The sequence below is a fragment of the Lissotriton vulgaris genome, chromosome 4_1 (assembly GCF_964263255.1).
Source record: "Lissotriton vulgaris chromosome 4_1, aLisVul1.2, whole genome shotgun sequence".
In the NCBI taxonomy this organism is placed as follows: Eukaryota; Metazoa; Chordata; class Amphibia; order Caudata; family Salamandridae; genus Lissotriton; species Lissotriton vulgaris.
The window spans coordinates 1039240904-1039266833 of NC_141691.1; the positions used below are offsets into that span (position 1 = coordinate 1039240904).

Sequence of the window (25930 nt, forward strand, 5' to 3'; positions counted from 1 at the left end):
CCAACAAGTGAGGCAAAGGAAAAAAGCGACTCTGGAGCTACATGGGACATATTTTACCAAACCTCTACTCTAATACTAGAAGCATTGACATATCAGTCAAACAAAATGGATACACAAATTGATATACTCGGAGTAATGGCTAATGCAGTATCCGGAATAGACAGAAAGTTGTCGGCGCTGAATGGCTTAATAACTAAAGCCCAAGAACATGCAGCTTCTAACTATTTTGAGTGTTCCTGTGAACCAATTATAAATAAACTATCAACTATACCCGATGTAGTAAACACTATATTGGAAGATGTAAAAGAACTAATCCTCAATAATAACACAGGCAAAGTAGTTGAAGCAGGGCAAATCACACAGCCCGCTGAAGATCATAACATTACTCAAATAACAAAAAAAAGTGGTGTTGAAGAGGTAAATAAACCAAACTATCAAGGAAAAACAATAGGGAGAATGTGGAAACTGAATCACCACCTACAGGCACGCAAAAACCTGACGAACAAACAATTGCAGAAAAGGAAAAAGGAAATTCCCAAGAACATAAACTCTCAAAGAGACAAAGAAAAAAAATCCGTAAGGCTAGAAATAAGTTAAGAAATCAAACTACAGTAAATGTATACCCTCCATTAGAAGAATCTCAAGATTCTGATCCGGAAGATTCAATCGAAGAAGAACCAGTTCTGACAAAAAGTGAGATGGAAGAGATCCAGCTTGATACCGCGGGTAAGAGCATAAAAGGGGAAAAATATTACGATATCTTTAATAATCAGACTGACAAACAGACTGGAAACAAGTCAAATACCCACACAGAAACCATACAGAATGATAATGCGGTCAAAATAATCGGTGGAAATTTACCACTTGGGAAAAAAATGCAGACACACGTTAACCAGAATGCCTCGCAGGACCCTATAGTAAGAAATACCCAAAAGGGAAAGGGATGCATAGCCTGGAATTATCCATGCAATATACAAAGTGACTCTAGTGAATCTCAAATTGAGCGATCTGAAACGGAGCCTGACACCTTACTAAACGGAGGAAACAATTGCTTAGGTTTAAGGATATGGAGAACAGTTTATCAAGAAAAAACCAATACACCGAATGAGCCCTCAAATCCCCTCCAAAGGCAAGATCACCAACCCGGTATTGGAAATCAGCCTGAAGCCACCATAACGGGTGCAGAAATAACAAGCAAAAAGAGCTATATTGGAGATGTCATAGTAACAAGGAGGAATTAACTGTTACAAGGACTGGAGAAGGAAAACAAATTATCCGTTCTATCCAAAAAGAAGCGAAAACAAGATGGTATCAATGAACTCAAAGACATTGACACAAATAATATTAACACCAGTATACAACTCAAGAGGTTCTAGTGACACTCTGAATAGAGGGAATATCTTGCATCTTTTCAAATCGATTCCCGAGCTAGAAAAAATAACAACAAAAGACATTGAGTCTGTGGGATTCGCACATAATATGGACGGCTCTCAGTCACACACAATCCTAACAGTCAACACCCCTTGTCTAGCGGAGCATATTATAAAACAGCAAGAAATTTTCGATGGTTGGGGGATCAAAATTGCTTATCCACCTCCCAAACCTTACCCGAGTCCGTTCAAAAAGCATCTTCCAAAAAACGCACTTAAGGAAGTAACGGGCATCCCAGTATATTCTATATTAAAAAACCCACAGGGTAGAACATATGATATTAAAAAGGAGAGCCCGGAAGAAATAAAACTTGCAGAACCTCGGCAAATAAACGAAAGTTGGATACGGAATGCTCTGCACAACCCCTGACCGGGTAATAACCATAACAAACTAAAGGAACGAAGAGATCTCCGGCAGCCGGTAACTGTATGTTCTTGGAATATCAATGGACTGGGAAGAAAAAAATTCAAAACGCTGGAATAGAATCCCTGTCAAATATTCATCAAATCATATGTTTGCAAGAGACATGGAATACGGAAGCTTTCTTCTTACAAGGTTATAAAGGATTCTATGTACCAGCCATTAAAAATACCAAGTTTGGACGCCCATGTGGAGGTTTGGCAATATTTATTGAAATACACCTGATAATCAACCACGAACAGCTGGTCACCAATAATGTAAACATACAAGCTGTAAAGATAACAATGGGGTTTGATGAGCAAAAAAACAGGAATAACTTACTAATACTCAATATCTATATTCCTCCAAACCAGACAGCACGTAAGAATACAAGTTTGGATCTTGTAACATTCCTGCTGGAACAACTAATAATTGATCCGACTGTCAGTATTCTAGCCATGGGGGATTTTAATATAACCTTGCTGATTAACACGACACGGAATGACCTGGTTCACTCTCAAAACTATGAATGGTCCATCCCGGAACAATCAATGGATCAAAGTTCAACCAGCAAGGGAAATTTAATTGGGAAAAACCTACTGATGGACTTGGAGGCAATAGGTTTACGTGCTCTAAACGGAAGGTTTCCAACGGACCAACCACCTGGCTGGTCATTTCATAACCAAGAATCTAAATCCAGAATTGACTTTACATTAATGTCATTAGACATTTTTGACAAAATTGGTTCCTATCGCCTTAATAAGCGGATCGACAGTGACCACAGCCAACAAATAGTGGAATTGTGTTTTGATCTCTCTAGACACCAAAGTTACTTAACCACACGAGGTCAGATTACGTCAATTAACCATAAGAAACTTATCTGGAAACCGGATAAAAAATATGTTGCGGAAAAAAGGGCCCAACAATTGGCAGTTGAATGTTTTGAGAAGTATGCAAAGCAAACAGCAATACTATGTTGGGAACAATTCACTGAAAAGGCAGTAGAATTGGATAATGAAAACACGACTAATAAATCGAAATATAGGGAAAAAAAATAATAATAAAAACTGATAACAAAATCAATCTTCCATACACACTTTAAAAAATGAGGCGGACCCGTAACAAATTGAGGAAACAACTTGCCAAGATGCCGGATAATGAAGAAGTTAGGATACAACTAAGAAATACGAATAGTAATCTAAGGAAATTAATATGGTCTGAAAAAAACAAAACCCAGCAAGAGCTATGGACAAAAATCTTTCATGCTAGTAATCAACCAAATTCAAGAGAATTTTGGAAAATTATTAATGAAATAAACAGACCAAATAAGCACGTAATAGCCTTGCCGATAACAGAAGAGGACTGGGTAAGGTTTCTTAAAAAAACTCTATTCGTCGAAATTGAATTATTTACCAATGGTAGAGGCCATAAAGAGCCCACTGAAAGACCAATTAAAACGGAACAGGTGGTAAATTTTACAATTACTGAGGTAGCAACCTTAATAAAGAAACAAAGGGACGGAGCTCCGGGCCCCAATGGTATACCTTTTGCCCTCTACAAAGAAGACCCCATATTATGGGCCACCCATCTGACAAAAGTTTTTAACAAAATCATCCATACAGGGCAAATACCACAATCCTGGAGAGGATCAATTATATCGCCCGTGTTTAAAAAGGGTAATTGGCAACTACCGGAGAATTACCGCCTGATCACTCTGCAAGATACTGACGCCAAGCTATTCGCAGGTCTCTTATTATCAATTCTGACAGATTGGGTCAAGGAAAAGTCAATACTTCCCCCAAACCAAACTGGCTTCATTAAGGGCTTAGGCACCACAACCAATTTGTTAATTTTATCTGTCTTAATGGATAAGACACTTTTTTCTAAACAGTCACTTTATCTTTGTTTTGTCGATTTTAGATTGGCCTTTGATTTAGTAAATCGGTCCCTCCTATGGAAAAAACTCGAGGGCTATGGAATCCCAGACTCACTACTGACTCTTATTAAGCTACTATACTCTAATATTTGGGTCAAGGTGAGGATAGGGGATGGTCGAGCTTTGACCAAGAAAATACTGGTGACTCGCGGCCTCAAGCAGGGATGCGTGCTTGCACCTTTACTTTTTAATTTATTTGTGGCCGATCTGACTAACTCATTAAACGAGGTAAACTCACACCCACCTAGGTTAGCCGGAAAACTAATGTCTAATTTGCTATACGCTGATGATGTGGTGCTGCTTAGCCACACAAAAGTGGGTCTGCAAAGACTGATTGACCGTACACTTAAATATGCAAAGGATAACCAAATGATAATAAATGAGACTAAAACAAAAATAATGGTTGTGACAGGAAGAAAAAGACAAAAGATGAAATGGTTGTTGGAACAAACACCACTAGAGCAAGTGGAGAGTTATCGATATCTCGGAGTCCTTTTCAATGAGACCGGAAGTTTTGTACCACAAAGGGAAGATATTGTAAGGAAGGCGAACAGTTTGATCGCAGCATTTAGAACCCTACAAAAGAATCTATCTGCACTGTCATATGGGCCACTGTTAAAAATCGTAGCTGCCAAACTATTACCATCTTTAACATACGGTGCTGAAGTGCTAAATGGGAAGGATGCTCTTCTTATCAACAATGCTGTGGCAAAAACCTATAAAATATTATTCACCTTACCACGTAACGCCTCACAAGCGCAAATAAGGATGGAATTTGGTATGAACAATCAGTTGTATTGCCCGGCAAGGCCAAATATTAAAAGTTTGGAATAGAGTAAAAAATGATCAGGACAATCAATTGTCTATAGCTTTGTGGAGAGAGGTGAAAGATAACCAGAAACTGCAAGCATGGAAATACCTAAACAACGCAAAAGAAGAATTTGGAATATCAGCAATCTGGGAAAACACAATAACGCGGGAAAGCTTAAAAAAAACAATCAATAAGCTGGTTACTCACCTATCGCTGCTAAAAGACAAAGCCCTATTAGTAAAACGCAAGCACTCATGGCCGATCATAAACGGCTACAAAAAAAGACAAGCCCAACCTTATCTTTATACTGCATGGTCAGTCCAAAGTAAGCGAACATTTATAGGAGCACGCTTTGGTCTATGGCCAGGGTTGTGTCATCTTCCGCCCTGGAAGTCAAATGAGGGTCATACATTATGCAGACTTTGTAAGGGGGGAAAAGAAGACATTGTGCACTTGGTATGTCTGTGCCCTGCCATCGACTCAGAAAGGAGATTAATCCTTAGGAGGTTGTTTAATGCACGAGAAATAACAACCTGTAGACAAGCAATAATGGCGTGCTTAAGTTCGAACGACCTACCAATGAATGCTGCTTTTGTAAAAATTTTAAATGTGATTGCCAAAGGTCTCAAGGAAAATTTTATCTAGTCATTACTTTTAATGACATTTTCTATTACTTTGAATGACACCTACTATTTGTACGATGTTTTAAATGTGTAATGATGCTGAAAATCTTTTTTCTAAGGTAACATTTTTGTAAGATTTTAATTAATCAAACAAATAAAAACTTACTTACTTACAAGGAGGTCGGAGCTAAGGAGAGGAACAAGATGAGAGAAAAGCATAGTGAAGATATAGATTTGACAGAGTAAGGGTGGAATGAGCAATAACAGGGAGATTAGAGAAATAGAGCAGAAATAGAAAATGAAAAGCGGGATTGTAAGGAAGGGCAAGGAGAGAAAAAAAGCTTAAAAAAGGGAGGAAGGGGATAAGGACAAGCTAGAAGATCAAGTCAGAAGTGGACAGAGATAAGACATGGTGCGAGGAGGATATAATAGTGGCATGGAGATAGCAAATAGAGAGGGTTTATAGGTAGAATGATTAGGACACAAGATGCAGCGGCACCTATGACCAGGGGTGCAAGGAGCCCTTTGTGCCCCACTAATGGGTGTCTTTTAATATCAACCCAGAGGACTGTGCGTGTTTAGGGGTGTTCTTTTTTTATTGGTCTTACAGCATTAGGGCCCATGGAACCCTTATTATGCTACTGATTTTGGTAGCTTGCACACCGCATATGCTTATCTGCAGTGCACGCAGTCTTAGCTGCAGTGCACAAAGCACCTTTATTGCAGCACAGAAAGAAAGAAAATTAGAGGAAATGTTGGATAATGTTACTTATAATTGTGGAAGAAGAGAAAAGGGTCCAGAGATGCCGAGTCTGTATATGAATACCTGGTGTTTTGGAGGAGTTTCGCTCAAGGCTCTGGACCTTTTCAGCCTCAAAAGAAAGCAGTAGAGAGAAAGTTGTGAGCACGTGTTCCTCCTTTCCAAATACATATGTTCATCCCCATCAATGGGTAAATATTATTTTTGTATGTTTTTTAAGATAACACAGTACGAATTAGTTGGAGTTAAGATAGTTCTTTTTATTTCTATTTTTCACTTTGTTTCATCCATTTCACTCATTTGTCATTTTTCTATAGTAAGTATGGTTAACAAATCAAGGACAAACAGCCGACACGTGTTTCGCCCTGTGTAGCGAGTAGGGCCAGGGCTTTCTCAAGGCTGTTGATTGAAAAAGGATACAAATGGAAAAGTGTAATTATTGGGGCAGATAGCTCCCAAGGGATAAGCAGGGTCACATCGTACAAGTGTTAAGGTGAAGGAAAAATATTAAAAGCAGTGTTTTGTGGTAATACTTAATCCAGAGAGTGTTAAAAGAATAGGATTAAAATGAGTGAAAGAACAGTTGTTAATAAGCAGTTATTTAAACTGAAAAGCAAATGCAGAGAGAAGGGACTCCTTGAGTCCAATGTCCATTACCATGGTTCATAGCTAGAGCTAGGTATTTAAAATTGAGTAATTACAATTCACAAGGATATTGGTGCTGGCATAAGGAATATTGCAGGTTATTGTAAGTATGATAAAGGTGACAAAGTAAAGGCTAAGCACTTTCTAAACTTAGCCAGAAAACGATGACATGCATTTGTTAAAAGATATCATGCAGGGTCAGCTCATGCTTGATGATAGAGTAATGACGAAAACCAGTATATAATACCTAGTTATATTCTTCCAATTGGACAGTGTATCAGCATCAATTTCTTACAGTTTCACAGATTGTGATGAAAAATTGTCAGAGAGTATCCAAGTCTGCAGGCACAAACATGTTTTGTAAGCACAATTACAATTGTAATTCAAAATAGTATGGCAATTATGTGATATTTTTGCAATTTTGTGTACAAACATTCCATGAGGAACAGTAAACGAAGTTCTTTCAAGAGTATAGATACAAAGCCATATGTATCAAGCTAATTTTTAGTCGCAAACGCTGCGAATCGCAAAAAACAGCGTTTGCGAATAAAAATTCTCTATTTCCAATGCATGAAGCAAAATCGCATTGCAAAATGAGAAATCGCAAAAATAGCGATTCGTTACGTTGCGAGACCCAGAATTCTGCTTATTTCCTAGCTATTCCCTATTTTGCGATTTCCCAGTTAGCGAAAATCGCAAACGGTTAATCCCGAAATACGAAATCGCTATGGAATGTATGAAAAAATCGCAATTTGAGAATTCACGAAAATCGCAATTTAGAGAATCGCAATTACCACCAAGTAGGAGCAGGTGGTAACCAGGTGCAAACTATTTAAGGAGTCCCAGCATGCAACAGACTCTTTCCACAATGGCTGGGCTGTACGTGATAGCCAGGAGTCTGCAAATGACAGCTGCTGCACAAAGGAGGAGACGCCAGGAGACAATATTCCCTGCGCGCATTACCATGTTCCAGTGCACTGAGGAGGACATCTATACACACTACAGACTGGATGAAGAGAGCATCCTTGATTTAATTGAGGAATTCAAAACCCTTCCATGAACACCCCACAAGCAGGACACACTCCATCCCCACCCACATCAAGGTCCTGTGCTCTCTGCACCTCTTGGCATCAGGTAGTTTCCAGGGGGTTATAGCCTCAGCAGGAGGGGTGTCACAGAATGCACTTTCGTGCTTTTTCCACGCGTTCCTTGATGCCATGGTACAGAGGCTGCATCACCACATTCACTTCCCAAGCACCCCACAGGCACTAGACCAGCCCAAGCAGGAGTTCTATCAAATAGCTCAATTTCCCCACGTCATTGGATGCATAGATGGGACACATGTTGCAATATCCCCCCCCTCCCAGAATGAGTACATGTTCAGGAATAGCAAATCCTACCATTCCCTGAACATACAGGTGGTGTGTGATGCCAAACACATCATCACAGACATTGTCGCTAAATCCCCAGGAAGCACGCACAACGCTTTCATCTTCCGTCACAGTGGGATGCACCGTAGACTCACAAGTGGGGAGTTTGGCGAGGGATATTTACTAGGTAAATGCATTTGAACAGAGGCCACACTTGTTAAGGATTGCATGTGCAGGACAGTGTTTAACCATATCCATCCCACCCCACAGGTGACAGTGCGTATGCGCTCCGGGGCTTCATACTGACGCCCAACCTGAATCCAGCCAACGCTGGGGCGCGGCGGTACAACAGCGCCCACATAGCAACCAGAGGCACCATTGAGCGTACATTCGGGATACTCAAGAGCAGATTCAACTGGCTACACAAGAGTGGAGGGGCACTACAATACAGCCCCCAGAACTGTTGCAAGATAGTGGTATCATGTGTCATGCTGCACAACATTGCCATCAGGAAAGGCACAGCAGTGGAGCTCAGTGAATCACATTCATCAGATGTGGAGGGGCCTGCTCCAGGACGTATGCCAGCCGGTGTAGCTGGTGCAGCTGCTGGGCGCCAGAGGTGAGATGAGATTACACGCAACTATTTCTAGGTAAGAAAATATGACACAATGCTAGATATCATTTGTGAGACTGTGTTTTATTCCTTAACTTCAGGATGAATGATGTCACACAGCTTGAATGACACCCAATGTCTCTCAAAATGTCCAGCACATGTTATTGTCACAGTGCAAGTCTTTCATCAGGAGCAAGTGTAAATGTAAAGTGGGTAGCTGCACCCATTCAGTGGTCACATTTGGTGCACCTCAAATGCGGCGCTGTTGTGAGGAAGCCCCTGTTTGTGGTTGCACAGTGCCCTCCTCACTTGACCCGCTAGGACTACTGGTACGGCCACTACGTCGCCTATCCATGGTGGGCGGTGGTGATGCTGCTCTTTCCTGACTCTGCATCCTCATCTGTGGGAGTCAGGACTCCTCACCCAATAGTGCAAACTGCCCGCAGCTCGTCTACTGCAGATGTTATTTGGACCAGTGGCCTTGCAACGTCCTGGCTGTTGTGTGCCACCTCGCGCTGCATGCAGATGCTGCACCTTTATAGAACATTGGTGGCAGAGGACAGGCGGTTCACTGCCCGTGTGTACAGGTCTAGGTGCTGCATCTCTCTGCGGCTAGCAGCACGGTCAGCCTTAAGTTCCTCACAGGCACCCGTCATGCCCCTGAAGCCAGCCCTGACTTCCCTCTGTAACCATTTTTTTTTTTTTGCCAGCAGGCGCAGTACCTGCAACATGTGCATCTCCAGACTGTGCCATCCCCTGGATCTGCAGCACTGCTGGATGTACGAGACCTGCGCCTGGTTGGGACTGTTGGGATTGGATCAGCACGTGCACGGTGTTGTCGCTCTGGCTGTTTTTGCTCAGGTTGCACATCGCCATCTCTGTCCTGGCCCTCATCCACCAATGGGGGTAGTGGTGACACTCCATGTCTCCTGCAGCGCTTTGGCGGGTTGACTGGGCTGTCCTCCTCCTCTGTGTCCTCCTCTTGCCCTGCTGCTTCTCTGTTTGGGGAATCGCCCTGTCTTCTACTGCCTGTTGGCTGTGTTCCAAATGGTGCTGTGGATGTAAATGCACATATTTATTTACTGTTTTGACTTGCACTTGTCAATTATTAAATATCACTGTTTCGGATTACATGTGTCTTGTATTTGCCTTTCCTGATGTGAACATGCTATTGGGGACTGGCTGGGTGTAAATGAACTACTATAATGTGCATGTGACTACATCTCCCATAATGCATTGCAGTGTGTGCTTGTGTACCTGCACTGGACTACTAGTTTTGCCCTGCCCCTGGGTCGCTGCTGGGGGTGTGGGGGTGGTTGGGGGGGGGTCAGGGGTGTGATGACATGCTTCTTACCTTGTCCTGGTATCGGGTGGTCGGAGCTGTCTAGGTCAGCCACGGCCATTAAGCTTTCAGGAAGCAGGGTCCCCTCCACCAGTTCCTCAAGAGGTGTGGAGCCAGTGGCTGTGGAGGTCCCTCCACCGGTCTTCCTGGCCTGCTCCAACCTGGCAGCCACCTTCTCCTTGGAGCGCTGGCGCATATCGTACCAGCGCTTTCTTAAGTCTTCCACACTCCTGTGTGTAACACCAACAGCATTCAATTTCTGCTGGATTTCTGCCCATATACGCCGCTTGTGTTTCTCAGGCACCCGGAGTGATGTTTTGCCAAATAGGTGCTCATGGCTGACCATCATTTCTTGAATGAGCACCTCCAACTCTACTTTAGAAAACTTTTGCTTTCTTTTCCTCTGGCCTTTCCCCTGCTGCTGCTGCTGTGTGTCCTGGCTGGCCATGTCTCCAATGTCTGCCATTCCTTTCACCACTGCAGAGTTCCCTCTCCACCACTCTTTCTCTCTGACTGTGCTTCAGAAACTTAGGTGCAGCATGGGTAGGCACACTTCCTGGTTGTGATGTCATCAAGCTGCACCTGAGTTTCCGATTAGCAGATTTGCGAAATTCGCAAAATAGCGATTTTTTCCATTAGTTCAGTAGCAGCTTTATTCGATTTAGGTTTCAAATCATAAAAGCAAAACAGTCATAAAAACATACATTACAATAACACAAAATCTATATAAGTTAAAATATGAGCCCAACCTTTGGATGCGATTTCCTTTTTGATTACATTCGTTTTACAGGATTAGCATTAGAGACAATACCATTACAACTAGTTGTCCCTTAATTAAGGCAATTATTAACAGGCAAAATGAATCTATTGAAAAACTTTCCATATGTAAGTCAAAGATAGCTATTATACAGTGTTTCAAATCGGTTGGAAGTGGAGATATTACAACCACTCAATGCGCAGACACTCCTGCCCATCGGATGGTTACACTTTGCGTTTGGTCTTAATGGGCAGAGGTATGACGCACTGGGGTAAAAGTCATGTAGATCCCAGGTGGATATAGGACCATCTCCTTTTTGGGGCTGCCAGGTTTGAAGATATGGGACAACGTGTTTGTTTCTGAATTTTACTAATACCAGCTCGCCAACAATATCTTTTGGAAGGGATCCTAGCCAGCCCACCGTTCTAACACTCATTATTCTTCCTTCCAAGTTATGGGACAGGGGTCTATTTTTTGTTAGCCAGAATGTAACCTTATTTTTTAGGTCCTGATGTCTTTCGACTTTTCCGTTTGTGAGTGCTGGCACTCCCGAGAGAACGCACACAAACGGAGCGGCCTCAGGTGGTAGGTGTATGTGATTAAATGTTCTTGGCGTGTTGCCATGGTTCGCAACTGTCCCTTTATGGAGTGTAGGTTCTTTGCTCAACCCTACTCTGGCGGCAGTGCACTGTGCTAATGTAGAGTTAGTGGATACTCTAGGAATGTTTGGAGCTAACGTCGGTGAGGCTACTGGTTGGATTTGAACATTATTACTTTGTGCAATTGATTTAAGCACTTCTATGGCAGCAGGAGACTAAGGTTGGTTAGATCTTGCAATGTTTTTTATGAGTATCAGATTGGCCTTGATCATTTCCTCTATTCCCGTAAGCCTATCCCCTAGACTGTTCATTCTTTCTATCACCGGGGATATTATAGATTTGACTAGGTATTCGATCTGGGCCAATAGGGTTGCCTGGGTAGAAGGTGCAGAAGAGTTTGATTTCCCGGCAACCTCTGGGGCTGGGGGGGAGGTGATGACGGCCAATGGGGGGCTTGAGCACAGTTCCAGTTGTTTTGCCTGACTTCCCTGGTGTTTAACCCCATTTCGCTTTCTTTTAACGGAGGGGACCTGGACTTGTGCTTACTGAAGGACAGTTATGGGCGCCAGTTTGCTTAATTCTCGGTTCCAGTGGAGCATACTTAGTTTTACATAAACTGTTTAATTCCTCTAGCTGAGATAGGATTTGTACTGTGTCGGCTGCCTGTGAGGGAGATCGCTTGTTGGGTGTACTATCTGTGGACGGGGATCAATCTGGTCTCTCTGTTTGACGGGGAATGGGCAATGTTGTCCTATTTAAGTAGTGGTCGAGTGTCCTGTTGGACAAACCCCTCTGGGGGATGGCATTTTTGGTAACCCCCTTGCGAATCATAGTGTGACTTGTGTAAAAGTAGTGAACGCCAAAACAGCAGCAAGATCTAGTTATTTCGAGGTTTACAAGATAATATCCATTGGGGAGGTCCGTGAGTGAACGTAAATATAATATCCAGGTCTCTTTACCTCCTCTTGTTGAGATGCCAAGGGGGGTGGCCCGTCCCGTCCTCCTCGGGCCTCTGAGGGCCTAAGAGGGCCCGCCCTTTGCCCGGGCTTAGCCCGCGTGCGGTCCCGTGACGCGGGAGGGTCAGCCTCCTTATATGCTCCTCCAGGCGTCAAGGTGTCCGGCAGTAGGAGGTGTCCCCAGGCAGCAAGGGATGCTGGGCGTTGTGGTTCAGCCCTCTCCCCACTCGGCGGCCACGATTGCAGTGGCGGCAGCGGGGGAGAGCAGCAAGTTCAGCGGGACCCTAACGGTGTCAGCGGGTCCCGTAGCAGTGGCAGGTACGATGGATTATGCCCCCAGTAGGTGTTCTGAGCCCCCGCTCCACCGAAGGGTCAGCCTCCTTATTTGCGTCTCCAGGCGCCAAGGTGTCCGCAGTAGGAGGTGTCCCCAGGCAGCAAGGGATGCTGGGCGTTGTGGTTCAGCCCTCTCCCCACTCGGCGGCCGCGTTTGCAGTGGCGGCAGCGGGAGAGAGCAGCAAGTTCAGCGGGACCCCAACGGTGTCAGCGGGTCCCGTAGCAGTGGCAGGTACAATGGATTATGCCCCCAGTAGGTGTTCTGAGCCGGGCATCAACTCTGTAGATCCGTTTAAACAGTTCCGGCTTCGAATTCAATGTACCAAGTCCGTAAGAAATCAATAGTTTTAGCAGGAATTTGTCCCACAAATAACGAAAGGCTGTGTTGCAAAAAATTGTCTCTTTTACATCATAGGCTTGCAGGGGAAAAAGCCAATAGCAGAAAAAACCCCTGCTACAAAAATCCTGTATAACTAAGCAGTGGCCATTAAGGAATCGCAATTTGCGATTTTTTATGTTAAGGAATCGCTATTGGGGGTATCGCAATGAAAATAGCGATTTTTACAGAATCACTATTTTATTGTGATTTTTTACATACATACCATTTTGCAATTCTGAATTTCCGATTTGCAAAAAATTGCTAATTCAGAATCGCAAAAGGGGGGCTTGATTCATATGGCGCACAGTCTTTTTACCGATTCCGATATAATGCATAGTCGGTAGTGTGCTTATGTTCAGTTTGTTATAATATGTGGTGGTCCGCCTTGTTGCTGAGCACCTTAGCACTATTAAAATGATGCGGGAAGACACCCATAGCATTTTTTGACACAAAGGTACTTGAGCTTTTAATCATGATAAAGCGCGCATTAATACTGGGGTAGGCTAAGGATGAATCGCTATTTAGTCTATGTGAGACACAATCATCAAGACATTAACGTATTACGCGGTCTGTTTGTTTGATGGTCTGTTGTTTTTACGATGTACTGACCCAAAAGTGAGTGATGACTGAGATTCTATTGGAGTATTAAAAAACAAAAGAGGAAGAAAATTAGAGGGAACATTGGATGCTGTTACTTATAACGAATCCCAAATAATAAATACATTGAAGGATCTTTTGTCCTCTTGGTCTCCTGAATACATTTCTTGATGGGGCAGGTTACAAACTCTTCAAATGATGATAACCCCAATCATTAATTTTTTTGTCCTCTATGCTACCTTTAAAGCCTTCTTCTTCTTTCTTCCATGAGAGTGTTGTAATCACTTCAAGATTTTTATGGAATGATAAGAGAGCTAGAATTGCTTACAAATATCTTAGGAAACCCTCTAAATTGGGAAGATGTAACCTCCCACATTGTAATCTATACCAGATTTCTTTCTTGGAGGCTCAGGGAGCAATTTGGTTTTCACTAGTATCCCCACATATACCTCCATGGATTTATATAGAACGAGAATTGTATGTTCTCTATTCCACTCTTACTTTGCTCAACCCTCACACATTACATAAACACACTCTCAGCGTATTACATCAGATACGGTTAATGCGTTGAAATACATTGATCGGAAAGTTTAGAAGCCTATTCAGAAATCAAGATGGACATCTTTATGGTCTAATCCTAAATTTGTTACTGACAGTGAACCCAACAGCGCTCTTTAGTGGGCCGACAAGAGCATCAGAATGGTGAAAAACCTTTATGATACTAATCATGATCCTCTTCCTTTTTCCTTCTTAACCAAAAACTATAATATCAATAACATGGAATTTTTTAAGTTAAAAGTGGGTTCTTTCTAAGATACCCCTTGATACAGATTTGGTTACTGTCTCACTTCTTTCTATGTGGGCACATTCAGGCCATACCACTTCTAAAATGTATACATTTGTATCTGCTCCTTACAATCCACAGTTGCTTCTGATAAATGGTCTCACCATTTTGAGGATTACTTTTGAAATCATATTTCACATGATACCAGGCAACTGGGAAATTATCTTTATGTAATAAAATTGCTCCTCACTGATTCAATCTAAGGGGCATATTAACAATGGCCAGCGATAATTATTGCTGGCCGTGCTTAGCGATAATTATATTATCACAGGCTATCTCTGGAGTGTATCGCCCTGGTAGCGCGTTATTAACAACGCGTTACTCCAGGGCGATAAAAACTCCAGAGATAGCGAGGTTATCGCCCTTTTGGAGGGAACATCGCTGGTTTTCCAGCGATGTTCCCTGCAAAACGACGATAACCTTGCTGATACGACCCACAGGGTCGTATCAGCATAATCCACCCCTATGTTAGGGATGGCTAAATCAGGATTTTAGCAGACGTTAGATTTTGGTGAAAACTGCAGTTTTTGCCAAAATCTAACGTGTGCTAAAATCATGTGGGCTGCCTTGTAAATATTGCGACACAAACATCAGCAATATTTGCAAGGTAGTCCATCCGGGGTACCCCCAGTAACGCCCACTTTGCATCTCATTGGAGATGCATAGGGAGACGGTGGGAAAAAGGGTGCTAACATGCGATTATGCATGTTAGCACCCTCTTGTAAATAGGGCGCTGGTTTTATCTCCGCTTTATTGGCTTTGTAAGCCAAAAAAGCAGAGATAAAGCCCTTGTAAATATGCCCCTAAATTCTTTACTATGAATCTTTTACACTAGACTCCTGCTAGTTTATACAAGTTGAAATTAAGAGAGATTGATCTTTGTTGGAATTGTAACTCAGTACCATGCACCTGTAAAAAAATGTTATTTGAATGTATGCTACTAGACTCTTTTTGGGGCCCTATTCAAAAACATTTATCATTAATCTTTAATATACCTATAGTTCTCTTTTTACCTATGATTTTGCTGGGTCCTTGGGCTATAGATACCCCTTTACCTCTTGACAGTATGGATATGGAGCTCTTACATTTGCTCTTATCCACTGCAGTCAAAATTTTACTCACAGAATTAAAATCTTTTCATCTCCTGTCTTACCATACCTGGTGGGCGTGTATTTCATATCTTCATGGAGCTCATACTTATGTTGAAAAGAAACATTATTCGCCTTAATTTGCTAGTAGTGTATGTTTTTTTTAGGATAATTATAAGGATTTGTCTTCTCAGGGGTTGGTACCTCAATACCCTTTTGAATCCGTTTCTTAATTTATTTTTCATAGTTGTAGAAGATGTCCCTCCCACCATCTCATCCTTATTCCTTCCATCTAGTATTCTTTCCTCTTTCTCTCTTTCTTTCTCTTCCCATCTTTCACTTCTTTCCCCTTGCTGATGTATCCTATTTACCAAGAAATACAAACTCACACATGACTTTACTGGGATATATGTAGATGTTCCATCTGTCCCATGTTCCTGGGATTTATACTTAATAGTAGATGAATTTGTAATAGCTGCTATCTGTCATGACATTTATCTGAACATTTTTATATGATAACTTTGATATATTTTTATCCCAGTCCAGATGTTCTTTGTCATGTAGTCCCTTTTAATTCATTATTAGATATTTGCTTCTGATTTTTATGTATTGCTACCCTATTGCAAATGTATTTCTTTTTAGCTAAAGTAATAGAACTAAAATACAAAAAATGTGTTGCAAAATTGTGTTTACCACACTGAGAACAATGACAAATATGTTGAATATTTCAATTCACAGGAAGAGAGAAGACCGGTCCCTGTTCTAGCGTCTTCAGAGTATGGGAGACATTTGAAATACCAGTCGGATCACGTGACCCGAGAACACGTTAGAGTTGGGTTGGTGGGTTTAGAATTCTTCAGGAAAAATGGAATAAGTAACTCCGTTGAAGATGGATATGGCGGTATAGTTCCTGCTTAAAGAATGGGTCCTGGATTCTGAGAAGGAAAGGATGTACTAACAACCAATTCCGTCATGAATTAAAGGAAATACTACGTTTATCTGTAAACCTGTGCTTTAGGATTTTTGTATCAGAGCTCACAGATTAGGATAACAGAATCAGCACTGTTTAGCTTGTCATTGTTGGCTTGTACTGAATTAAATGTATGTTTATCTATCTATGAATGACCAAACATCATATGCTAAAGTATTAAATGCAGTGTATTCTGCACTGATAAAAGTGCGTGAAGACTTTTCATAAGCAATAAATCAGCTTCTCAACTTTTAGATTTTTTGCAAACATTTTTTCCAGGGAAGTACTATGTTAAGTAAGATTTAAGCAAGACATTAAGGAATAATTTAACTCGTAACATTATGATTCATTTTCCAAAACAGATTTCATTGTTGGTTTTATGAGTTTGACCCGTTTTACCAATTGCAAATAAAGTGTGCCTGACTTAAGACTATTAACGTTAATGACCTTAATGGTTTTAAAGGGCTCACTGACACTGGTTTCAATCATTGAATAACACATTTGTTTAGGTCTGTCTAGGGACAGCTCTGTTTTTTGCCAGGACTGCTTTGCATAACAAAATAAAAGAAAACCTACATTTACAAACTCAACAGTCTGTTTTGTTACTGAAAGCTGTTAGTAATGTTTCGGTGATGTTGTGTGTTGTTTTCTAGCCATACTAGAAAATACCATAGTGGAGCACAATCTGTGGCTACAACAATATGGAAAAAGAGTGTATGCCCCTTTGATGAACAGCCTACATTAGTAAAGATGAACCAAACCCTCTATGAAGAGTGTTATGTACAGAAGTCAGAAGATGAAGTTTGCATGGTAAGTGGTGGTAAAAGGCGTACACAGTGTTCAAACAAAGGCATACAAGCTAAATAGTACATAGTAAGACACTTGTGATGAAGGACCAGTATTTTTGATGCATCTTTAATGAAGCCTATATGCATGGACATCTTACTTTGTGAAGAAAACCGTTGTACATCCAGCATGTTACATTGACAGCATAGTAAAACAAATGAACACCCAAGGACAATTAGCAAATGGAGCTGTCTTTTTTAAAGGCAAATGTATTAAAACAACACTACTTCCTAAACAAAAAAGCTGGAGATCATGAAATAAAATGGTGTCACGCTTGCAAAGACACCAAAACCACACACCAGCTTTCGCTTTTAAGCTAGCTTTCACCTTCAAGCTACATGTCATTTCCATCTGCAGTCTAATTAACGGACTACTTGACGGTCCATCATCGCAAACATAATGGGAACACAAATGGGACAATGTAACCATCTTTGAAATAAATGCCATAGTCTTGATGGAAAGCTCATCCAAGCAATGGATAACAATGAAAATGCCAAAGCCCGAAGGGTGCTACCCCAAAACCCTCTATCTCTCTGTACTTCTTATTGTACTTGTTTTGAAGAATGAATTGCATGATGATCTCCAGATAGCTGGAGCTTTCTGCAGCCAGACCTAAAATGAGTATATAGCAGGGTTCTGTAGCCAGACCTAAGTTTTTTTTTTTTTAATTTGTTTTTATTGCAGAATTAGAAACAAGACCTCAGAGTAAGCCAATCAGTACACTCATAGCATCACAAACCCAAAAGGTGACAGGTATATCGTACACAGCCGTTCAGCCCTCATCCCGGAGGCTGGGCGGCGCGCCAGGATTACCCTTCCCAGGGAGATGCCTCCGTGTACTCCTTTCCCAGGTATTCGATCAGCTTCACCGTTCAGTATCTGCTTTTACCCCCCTAAACTCCCCCCCTCCATTCACCAACCAACGATCACAGAGTTCACATGAGGACACCGTCAATGGCCCGCACCCTGTTCAATACAGTCCCATCCATATCACTCCAGAAACCTCCTCCCGGATCCCGCTAGTACTATTGCCAGGGTGCCTGCCTACCTTCACGGAAGCCCTTCGCTTTCTGGATCAGTCCTGAGTACTTTCCTCTACTACTGGTCCGTGACGCTATGTCGGGTTACCGCCCTCACAACACCCCTTCCCCTTCCCCCCCCCCCCCCCCTCAACTGCTGCTAGTGCGGGCACTCTAAATCCGTACTAGGTCTGGGGCTCGCCACACATCAGGAGTTGTTCGTAATCACTAAAAGTACATGGAATCCCCATTGACTATTGCTCCTCCACTTCATCCTCCACCATGTAATCATGCAATGCCTGAACCACCATCTCCCAAGCTCTCGCCATTTCCAAACAGCTCTCCTTGCCAAGCCTAGTAGCCTGCCGCATTCTGATAATGCCTTCACAGCCTGACCATTTCAACAATTCATTCATCCATCGCCTCACTGATGGGCCTTCTCTTGATTTCCAGTGCCAAATTATCTCTCTCTGTGCTAACATGAGTCCCAGATCAATAAATTTACTTGTAACTTTCGTTTTTTTAGTGTGAGGGAGCCAGAGCAGTAGACACGCTGCCATATCAAAGTCCACCTCTCTATCAGTCACCGCATTCAAGAGTTCCCCTACCTCCGGCCAGTTCGTCCCTAATTTCGGCTATCCCCATAACAGGTGATCCAAATCAACCTCGGGCGCCAAGCATCGTGGGCACACTGCGTCAAGCACTTGGAAATATCGCTTTATTCTCTCCGGAGTCAGGTACGCCCTATGTACTATAAAGAAATGCACCTGCTGAAATCGTGCGTTTCTTGTACCTTTCCACGTCCGCCTCAAGACTTGGCTCCAGACCGTGTCCGGTATAGGCTTACCTATGCTATCCTCCCATCGTGACTTCAAGGCCAGCAATGGTACTAACCCCTCATTCAACATTCTCGTGTGGAGGCATGTTACCGCCTTAGTAGTGCCCGCGGCCATCACCACGTACTGGCATGCCATGGTCACTTCCGGCTCGGCAAGCCCTACCCCCCAATGTTTTTGCATCGCTGCCACCACCGCCGCATGCAATAGAAAGGTACCGTCCGGCAAGCCAAACTGCTCCTGCAATGTTTGAAAGGGAACCAACTCTCCATCAATATACAGATCCCCACCATCTGTAAACTCAAGTCCTCCCATTCCAGAAGCCGGGACCAATCGCCCCCATGCGGCAGCGCGGTCAGCATCCCCAGCGGTATCTCCGGTGCATACGGCCGGTCCCTCCTCGCTCTTTTCAGACTCCGTTGCCAGCACATTTTAAGTGTCCTTTCCTCCACCGTTAGATCCCTCGAGTACAATTGTTGTTGCATGATTATATAAGATAGGATGCACTTCCGAATACCCACGCCGCGGTCGCTCTCTGGACCCCTGAATTCTCTAGCGACATTCTGCGTAAGGATCTGCAGTTGCGCCGCCAGATAATATAGTTTAAAATCGGGGACTGCCATCCCCCCTTCAATCTTGGGCCTAGTCAGGGTATCCAGCGCCAACCTACGCCGTCCATGGCCCCATAGGAAGCCAGTCACCAGCCTCTTCAGTTCCTTAAAGATCCGCTGAGGGATCCATATCGGCAGTGTCCGGAAGTAATAAAGCAGCCGTGGAAGCGCTACCATCTTCAACAGTGCCACTCGGCCCAACACCGACAGAGGGAGGGAGGACCAAAACGCCATGCTGCCCTTCAGTGCACAAATGCAACGCCCTATGTTTCCCTCCAAGAGGTCTGCGGCCTCGTGGTAAATGTTCACCCCTAGGTAGGTGAAGCCAGAAGGTTCCCACGCTACCTCCCTCGCCAGCGGGGGACAGGGCGTGCCCGCCCGCAATGGGAATATACAGGTCTTAGTCCAATTCACCTTAAGGCCTGACAACCGAACGAATCCAGCCAGCATAGCCACTGCTCCCTCTAGGGATCTTTCAGCGTTTGCCAGGTACAACAGCAAATCATCAGCGTATAATGATATATAGTGTGACTCTGGCCCCTGCGCGATCCCACTGTACATGGTGCCCATCCTCGCCTGCGCTGCCAGCGGCTCCATCGCCAATGCGAATAGCAGGGGGACAACGAGCAGCCCTGCCTCGTCCCTCTACAAACAGGCTAGGCCGAAGACACCAGCTGCCCTAGGCGCACCCTTGCTCTTGCCGACGTGTAAAGCACCCTTGTCCAACTCCGGAATTCGTCTCCGACTCCGAACTTCAGCAGCACTTCATCTAGATACTCCCACTCAAGGCTGTCGAAAGCTTTTTCAACATCGACTGCCAATACCACTGAGCCAAGAGCCGAAGTCCCGGCACCATCCAAAATTCCGATCAGCCGTCGTATATTCATGGAGGTATTCCTAGTCGGGATAAATCCTGCTTGGTCTCTGTGCACTAGTGTGGTCATGTGTGGCAGTAACCTAGTGGCCAGGATACGACTCAAGATCTTATAGTCCACTGTCAGCATAGACAGGGGTCGATAAGATGTCACATTCAACGCATCTTTGCCTGGCTTCAACAATGGTACTACCAGTGCCTCCCTCATTGATTCCGGCAGGCAACCCAACTGCTTGGCCTCCGAGTACACCTCCAGTAGTTTTGGTGCTAGGGTGTCAACAAATTTAGCATAGAATTCTATCGGCAAACCGTCCACCCCTGGGGTTTTATTTTGAGCCATCTGTTTAATAGCCACTCTCACCTCCGCTAGCGTTATGGGACCTCCCAGTTCCTTAGCATCCTCGCTGTCCAGCACTGGCAGTGGGATCAAGGCCAAGTGGTCGCCTATCTCCGACCCCTTCGCCTCTAGGTGGCATTCATATAGCCCCCTATAATAGGACTGAAAGCACGCCAGAACTGCTGATTGCGAGTAGACTAGTTCACCTCCCTCTGCTCTTATACTCATGATCGGACCCCCCCTAGGCTCCGGATTGGCCAGCTTGGCAAGGAGTGTCCCCACTTTATCTCATTCCTCATGCACCTTGATGTTGTACAACTTATAGTCATAGCACCGCAGCCTTTCAGTCTCAGTCGCCACTACCTCCTTAGCCTCCACCAATCTCTCCTGCAGATCCGGCCGTTCAGGCCTCTGTCGTTCCAATCCCCGCAACACTTCTTCCGCTTTCGCCAGATCATTCAAGACAGCCGTCCTCGCATTCGAGAATCTACCCATGCACACGCCTCTCACCACCACTTTCATCGCATCCCACTCTACTGACCGTGACGAGGCAGAGCCCCCATTCTCCGCAAAGTAACGGTCAATGCCCTGCTGAACTGTATCACTGAAAACCAGATCTTCCAGCGTATCAGGCCTCAGCCTCCATGACGGGACTGCCGACCTAGCCTGTTGCCATTGTACTGACACCAATAAAGGATTATGATCTGATATGGTCCTAGTCAGGTATTCAGTATGAGTCACTACCGTCGCCAATGTGCCACTACACAGCACTGCATCCAGTCTAACATGTAAGTCGTGTATTGTAGAAAAGTAGGAGTAATCCCTTATCTCAGGATGCTGCGCCCTCCACACATCAAGCAGTCCCCACTTCTCCTGCCAATCTCTCCTGTGAGCCGCCAGCCTGCGTACCGGGGAGTCGATTAATGGCGGATGCGATCTATCCAGTACTACATCAGTGATCGAGTTAAAGTCTCCCCCTAGTAAAACAGGACCAGCCAAAAAGCAGGCCAGCGACCTCGTTAAGCCGTCAAAAAAGCGGGCCTGATCGGAATTGGGAGCATACACACTACACAAGACCACCTCCCTACCGTAAAGGCGTCCCTCAACAGCCACATATCTACCCTCAGGATCAACCCGCTGTGTTGTGACTTGAAACGGCGTCCCTGCCCTTATCCATATTAGGGCCCCTCTGGCAAATGCCGAGTATGTTGTGCCAAACACCTGACCCCGCCACCTCCTTTGTAAGGCTCCACATTCTTTCTTAGTCAAATGAGTCTCTTGAAGCATCGCTATCTGCACTCCCCGCCTCACCAAGTATGCGTGCACCTTATGGCGTTTCACCATTGTCTGAAGTCCACGGACAATCCATGTAATACATTTCACATTAGGTAACGACCCCATTATATGCGTTTCTGTACAGTATCATCATCAAACAGTTGTTCCCCGCACTGCAGCAGTTGCGTTTCCCTCCCCAACCCCCCCACAAAACACCCCAAACCCCACTCCCCAGGACAGGACCTAATAACCCAGCTTCAGCCCCGTTCCAAACCATCAAAACCACACACTTACACTAATCTGCGGTCGTCACCACAGACGGCCTTAAGGGCCCCAAGAGGGTGATAGAGCACCGATCCAGGGTGGGCAGAGCTCCCACCCCGCGCCCTCCGTCCCACGCTGCCTTCACAACCCCATACCTGAAATTACACCAAAAGTCTGGAGAGTCTGTCCCCATAGGTACCCCGGAGTTACTGGGTTCACCGAAACATTACTCGTTAAACAGTCCATCCGAGGTCTGTGGGGTGACCACTGGTCCCTTCACACTCCCTGTCTCCCTGTTTCCGATTTGTCTCCTCCCGTTTTCTCTCCATCGTCTTCCGAGTCCGACCCTCCCGATGTCCTTTCCTGCTGTGACCCTGTGATGCTTGCCGTTGCAGCCAATGCCCCTTTCCCTTCATCCGCCAACTTGGCGTCTCGCATGGCCCGCTGCAGTTTGTTCCGTGAGCGAATGCGCTGCGACTTCCTAATTCGGACCGGTTTTGGCCTTTCCCTCTCGCTTCTGTTCGTGCGGTCCGTTCCAGCACGGTACAGTTCAAGCCACGACCATGCTTCGTCTGGAGTCTGGAAAAAATGTGTCCTGCCATCGAGGATAACCCTTAGTTTGGCAGGGAAGAGCAAGGAGTACTGAATTCCCTCTTCCCTCAGTTCTTTTTTAACTGATAGAAAGGACGCTCTGTTTTTCTGCACTTCCTGCGTGTAATCCGGAAAGATCGTGACCTTGCTATTGTCCACTTGGAAGGGGCCCTGAGTTCGTTCTCTTTGTATCAAAAGGTCTCGGTCCTTGTAGTGCAGTAGTTTCACCACCATTGGTCGGGGTGGTCGGCCCTCCAGAGGTGGCCTAGCCGGGACCCTATGCGCTCTTTCCAGGGAGAAGAAAGGTGAAAGCCCCTCCGGCGCCACAGCCGTTTTAAACCAGTCCTCCATGTATGCCACCGCATCATCCTTTTCAACCTTTTCCGGAAGGCCCACTACCCTCACGTTATTCCTCCTGTTACGACTTTCCGCATCCTCCGCCCTTCGCTCCAGAGTCGCCAAGCGACCAAGAATATCCGTCAGTTTGTGTTCCGCCGTGACCACTGCAGGTTTTAGCTCCTGGAGTAATTGGTCATGTTCCTTCACTCTGTCCGAGAGCTTGGCATGGTTCGCTCTCAGTAGGCCCAGCCCTCTCGCAACCTGCGCTATATCGTCACGGTAATCGCCTCCAGGATAGCATCGAGGCGCAGGTTAAACCTCTGTTCCGGCGTAGAGTCCTCCTGTGGGGCCCGGGTACCGCCATTTTGGACCAAGGTGGCTGCGTCATCCTGTCCTTGAGGAGTACTCGAAACCCCACCAATGGCGGCCATCTTGATCGCGTTAGATGCTCCACCTAGGCCTCTACTTATGGGCACGCTATCCACCGGGATTCCTTCACAGCACACCACCAGTTACCACGTATCCAGAAAAACAGTATCTATGAATAACAGGGCTCCGCATTCACCATCATAGATTGTCCATGCCCCGTCCTCACATCGTCTGTAGCCCCAGAGGGCACTCTCAGGCTTCGATCACCACCGGTAGTTTATAGCTGTATGCCACGTGTTTGTCAAAGCACCATCAGGGACCCGGGCCCCCTCCAATTCCTGCTGCCCGGACCAGCAGCGCTTCCCCTTGCAAGGAGGCGGGTGTCCCTCAGAGCCGATCGCGCCGGCCGTCCGACCCAGAATATTGCAGCAGGTCAATGGTGCAGCTTCAGCCCTCGCTCCACGTGCAACCCACCTCCACTCCTATGGCGGCCCAGGGGGGCGGCGTCCGCCGATGCAGTAAGCTCCCCACGGCCCCCACCGGGGTTCAGGGCGCCTCTCACTGCCAACCGCTCTCAGGTGTTGCTCTGTCCCCTGATGGCCAGGGCCCTTAGCCGTGCCTGTAACGATCCCGGTTCCACCACGGCACCAGTGTCCTCTGCCCTCCTGCACCGCCCACTCCGTCGGTGGCCGGGTCCACCCGCTCGTGTGGCCCCTTCCAGATAGTCCAGGTCAGCGCTATTCGTTCGCGCTCAATGCCGGCTGCAAGCGCTGCTGCCCAATTGCAGTCCGTCCTTCACCAGCCTCCAGGTCGGGGAGCGGGGGGGGAGGGGGAGCCGCACTCACCACCATCCGGGATACGATGTCCACACCCCTCTCTGTCGGCACCGAAGCTGCCCCCAGTCGAGCCCCCGCTCTCCTCGCTCTGCCAGTCCGCCGCCGGAGCACCAGCTTCAAGCGCACCCCTTCTCCGACCCGCTCCGGAGCTTCACGCCGCCATCTTGTTGTTGTTCTCCGCTCGGCACCTCTGGGTTCCGGGACTCGATCACTGCTCATCCCCCGAGGTCCCGCTGGCAGCCAAACTCTCTGCTCCGCTCCGCTATCGCCTCAGGTGGGGAATCCGTGCCTGCAAAGGCACTGCAGGCGGTAACTACAGGAGTAATATCGGGACTCGGGCGGAGCTGCAGGCTCACACAGCCATCCCGGTCGGCGCTCAAACCACGCCCTAGCCAGACCTAAGTTGAGTGTAAAGCAGTGCGCGCAAGAGCAACAACAACACCCAGCGCCACGTCAGTCCCAACACCTATCATCAGAACAACTACAAAATCGGTCATAACCACAACAGCCGCATGCATAACAGCAATCACAGCTGTAACAACTGCAGGCATCACAGCATTGATCACAGCTGCTAGCTTGGCAGCTACTACATAAGTGACAGAAGCCTCCACCACAGATGGGACCACAGCAATACCAGGAGCCACGACAGCAAGGACCACAGAAGTGATGACAGTCTCTGCCACTACAGCAAAAAACAGGAGCAAATGCAGATATGATCCCAGCAAAAACCACAGGTGTCAGGGCAGGAGCACCCAAAAGCTGCTGCAACTGCTGCAGAGACCACAAAGTAACCACAGCTGCCACAATGGCATGGAGGACAACAGTAACAACTATTGCTAGCATGAGAGGAAAAACAGTAGTACCCATAGCTACCAGGGCAGTGTCCACAGCTGCCAACATGGCTGGAACTACAGCAACTGTGACAGCTTAGTCACCATAGTGGGAAGCAACAGCAAACTCAGTGTGGGAGTGCGTGTTTGATAAACAGGCGAGGAGGCTGTATATATTTTCCAAAAGAGCGTGGTTTATTAGCAGTAAGTGAGTTATCCACTGGGGCAGAGTGTCTCTCCTCTTCGTCTTCTCCAGAATCACTAGGTGGGGAGTTGTAAGGGGTTGTCGTAGAAGATGTTCCGGGCTCATCTTCGGTCTTGGTGGGGTCTCCCTGGAGGCTCATAGAAGAGGAGATAGAAATGGAGCCGTCAGACACTCTTTTCTTAGTATGAATTTATATCTCTACCAGTCACCACACCTGGGAGTGATTGAAAGGATGTTTGGGAAGA

The 25930-nt window shown here is 45.5% G+C and overlaps 1 protein-coding gene across 1 annotated transcript in view; it reads left to right on the forward strand.

Annotated features, from left to right (window-relative positions):
• Positions 1–17035, forward strand: part of CFAP90 (cilia and flagella associated protein 90) — a 258264-nt gene extending 241229 nt beyond the window's left edge. The window contains exon 3 of the mRNA XM_086965278.1: positions 16222–17035. Within this exon, the coding sequence (XP_086821404.1) occupies positions 16222–16401 (180 nt within the window). The 3' untranslated portion in view covers positions 16402–17035. The remainder of the gene's footprint in view (positions 1–16221) is intronic.
• The last annotated feature ends 8895 nt before the right edge of the window (positions 17036–25930 follow it).